General features: G+C 32.8%; 1 protein-coding gene across 1 annotated transcript; it reads left to right on the top strand.

Moving 5' to 3' along the window:
• The first annotated feature begins 533 nt into the window (after nt 1-533).
• Nucleotides 534-3,001, top strand: LOC25489268 (protein C2-DOMAIN ABA-RELATED 4). The gene is made up of 3 exons (XM_013605179.3): nt 534-727; nt 1,759-1,854; nt 2,417-3,001. The coding sequence occupies exons 1-3, from the start codon at nt 617-619 to the stop codon at nt 2,705-2,707; spliced, it is 498 nt and encodes a 165-aa protein (XP_013460633.1). The 5' UTR covers nt 534-616; the 3' UTR covers nt 2,708-3,001.
• The last annotated feature ends 606 nt before the right edge of the window (nt 3,002-3,607 follow it).

Genomic DNA, 3,607 nt, shown 5'->3' with positions numbered 1-3,607 from the left:
TTTAGCGTACTTACCAAATTAAATAACTATGCCATAATTGTTTTTTTTACTACGCTTATGAGTGAATTATATTTTTTTGACAAAAGGTTTATTTTTTTGGTCAAGTAGTCTGGTGGCTAGAGCCACAATTTAATTGTGGAGAAGTGGAGTGTCCGAGGTTTGAACCCGACCCCTGCATATAATATGCAATATGCATACCAACTGAACTAAACTCACGGAGATGGGAGAAAGTTTATTATTATATCATGTTTGGAGTATATTAGAAAAGACGCGTTTTTATTTATGGTATGATTACGCCTGCACCACACAATACTGATTAAAATGGTAAGAATATCAATTCATTCTAGAATTTCAAAATTACTAATTACTATATTATAAAAATATGAAACAATATAATATTAAAAAATATTTTTGAATGAATGATATGGCAGGCCAATAAAAATACCACTTCTTCTAGACCCCTTTTTGCAATAAAGAAAGGACAAAAAAAAAACATCATAATCATATCTTATATTACAAATAAGTATAAGTATATGCACATTGGTCAGAGGTTCCTGTCATCACGTTTTCTATCTGAAAATCAACACTGTTGAATTTTCTAACACATTCTGTGTTCATGGAGAATTTATTGGGACTTCTCAAAATTCATGTTCAAAGAGGTGTTAATCTTGCTATCAGAGATGTAGTCAGCAGTGATCCTTATGTTGTCATCAAAATGGCAAAACAGGTCAACTCTCTTCACTTGCTTTGATCTTTTTGTTAATCAATTAGGTTGTTTTGTTTTGTTTTCAGAATTTTTAGAATTTTGTTTAGAGCTTCTTTGATTGTGTTTTTTGTTAATTAGTCTTTCTCTTGATTTTGTTTCTCTAATCTTAATCACTTTTATGTTTTTTGTTGTTGTGTTTAATTGACTCTGCTGTTTCTCTGTCTTTAGCTTTGATTTTAATGTTTGACTTTTTAGGTGACAAACAGTATAGTATGTTTTCATGTCATGATTTTAATCTCAACAGGCATAGATGGTTTTAGAACTTAGTTTGAGATGTTTTCACCTATGAAGCACAAACACTTACACCGGACACAACATAGACACTGACACATCAACAGCAATAATAATCTGAAAAAAATGACATAATTCAGTGTAATTACATGTGTCGGTGTTGTACCATAATTCAGTGTAATTACATGTGTTAGTGTTGTACCGGTGTTGCACACTAACACATGTCATACATACACGTCTTTGATCAGAAGTGTTAGTGCTAGAGAGGTTCTCATAAATAAATTGTTAGAATTCCAAAGTAGACTTTTGAATCATTGTTTTTATACTGTCATTAGGCTATGTACTCAACACTCCAACTCAGTTAATTTTATTGATAGATAGTCTGGAATTTATGATTTGGGAAATTAAGAATATAATAAATCATAGCTATATATTATATGGTAAGAATGCACGATAAAATCAACAATAAGTTGTTCTCCTATTGGGGTTATTGTGTTAGCTAATGTTAGATTGTAAAGGGGTACAACACTATGCAGCGCAGACGCAGACACTGACACCGAAGCTGACAGCTTGGCACGTTGTTACCATTAGTAATTTGAGAAAATAGAACAATAGAAATGTAATTACATGTGTCAGTATCGTGTAGGTGTGGACATTTGACAAGCCTTTAATGTGAATTATCAGTCCTACATAGGTAGCAGCCTTATGCATCTCTTGTTTGTGTACATCCATCTAATTGCTGCATTTTATGTTTGATGCAGAAGCTGAAGACTAGGGTCGTGAAGAAGAATCTAAATCCTGAGTGGAATGAGGACTTGACTTTATCCATTTCAGACCCTCATACTCCAATCCATCTCGTAAGTAACTTTTCTTTAAACGTCGTGTGTGTTTCAAATCAAAATTTGAGTTAAAAAGATATGAAATTTTCTTGCTTTGGTTTGGCTATCCGTATTATCAATGTTGTTACCGATGCATATCACTATTATCATATGACAGAAAACATGGTAAGACTTTTCAATTGGCAGAAATTTGATCTGTATATGACAGAACACATACCAAGTTACCTTATATAAAAAATAAGTTATATTTTGGGGAGATTATGAACATTATCAGATATAGGGTTTGTTGAATTTAGGATTGGTTCAAGTTCTTACTCACTCTGTCTCATATTATCCGTTGTTAAGATAAAATACACGTCTTAAGAAAATAATTTACTCTAATTTTTTTTATGTAAATCAATTTTTTGACTAAATTGTCCTTATTGTAATATGAATTTGGTGGAAGGACTAATTAGTGTATGATGGAGAAGATATAAAAAAATAAGAATATTGATGAAAAACTGTAATTAATACTATCTGAATATTAAAAAATAGGAAATAATTTGAGACAAAATATTCTAAACACGACCTTGCAATGCAGTATGTGTATGATAAGGACACATTCAGCTTGGATGACAAAATGGGGGACGCTGAGTTTGACATCGGCCCATTTTTTGAAGCAGTGAAGATGCGGTTGGCAGGTCTCCCAAATGAGGCTATAGTTACAAGGGTGCAACCTAGCAGACAAAATTGCTTAGCAGAAGAGAGTCACATTGTTTGGAAAGATGGTAAAATTTTCCAAAACATGGTTCTTAGACTAAGAAATGTCGAATGTGGGGAAGTGGAACTCCAGTTGCACTGGGTTGACATTCCTGGTTCAAAGGTTATGTAGGTTACCAAATACTTAATGGCAGGTTATGAGAGTTGTAGCCGTATTAACAGCTTATGGTTTTTCACATAATTTACAAGTAGTTTATATGTTGAAATGTCTTTTTTGTTTTTCTGCTGTTTGTCATTGAGTATATAGCAATGACTAGTAGTGAATGAAAAGAAATGGGAAATGCTAGTTGTTTCCCTTGCATACTTGAATTGTGTTCGACTTATGTAATAAACAAGGAACATGAGAAAGATAATTCGCAAGTGAAAAAAAGGATCTATTGCAGGATGGTCTAATAATTTTTCCGTATGTTTTTCCTGTAATTTTAATCGATTAACCATTTTATTTGGTGATACAACCTGTGAGTACATAAAAGATTAAACTCTTAAGAGGAAACAAGGGGTTTAAGAATTATATGTAATAATTAGGCATATTTGGTTGTTTCTGCTGAAACACAACCTTAAAATTGATATTTGGTTGTTTCTGCTGAAACACAACCTTAAAATTGATATAAGTTATTAGTAAGTACAACTTATGACTGTGGTAACTGATAAGATTATTGCAGATTTGCACTCTTTCCTGTTGTAACTGTTGTTCTTTAATGCGCATACTGCACAGCTGCTCATGTGTGTGTGTTTTTCTTTCTAACTCACCTTAATTAGGATCTTTGACTCCAGTAGGCACCCCAAGTTATTCCAACGGCTTAGGCCCTTTGGACATGTTACGAGACTAATCCTTGAGCCGACAAGGTTTTTGTGATGCTCATGTGTGTTTTATAAATACTAAATTGTTAATTGTTTTCACTTGTACCTAGATGAGACTTTCAACAGAAATTTGACCTGTATAAGACAGAACACACTAAGATGTTAAATTTTGGGGATTATGACCGTTATGAACATCTAAGCATAGTTCTGT

The sequence above is a fragment of the Medicago truncatula genome, chromosome 3 (genome assembly GCF_003473485.1).
Source record: "Medicago truncatula cultivar Jemalong A17 chromosome 3, MtrunA17r5.0-ANR, whole genome shotgun sequence".
Classification (NCBI taxonomy): Eukaryota; Viridiplantae; Streptophyta; class Magnoliopsida; order Fabales; family Fabaceae; genus Medicago; species Medicago truncatula.
This window is presented reverse-complemented; position numbering and strand designations above follow the sequence as displayed.

Excerpts from the sequence above, each read along its gene's own strand:
- LOC25489268 (XM_013605179.3), top strand. The coding sequence starts at position 617 with ATGGAGAATTTATTGGGACTTCTCAAAATTCATGTTCAAAGAGGTGTT. Across the intron at positions 728-1,758 it reads TCATCAAAATGGCAAAACAG|AAGCTGAAGACTAGGGTCGT; the intron begins GTCAACTCTCTT and ends TGTTTGATGCAG. Across the intron at positions 1,855-2,416 it reads CTCATACTCCAATCCATCTC|TATGTGTATGATAAGGACAC; the intron begins GTAAGTAACTTT and ends CTTGCAATGCAG.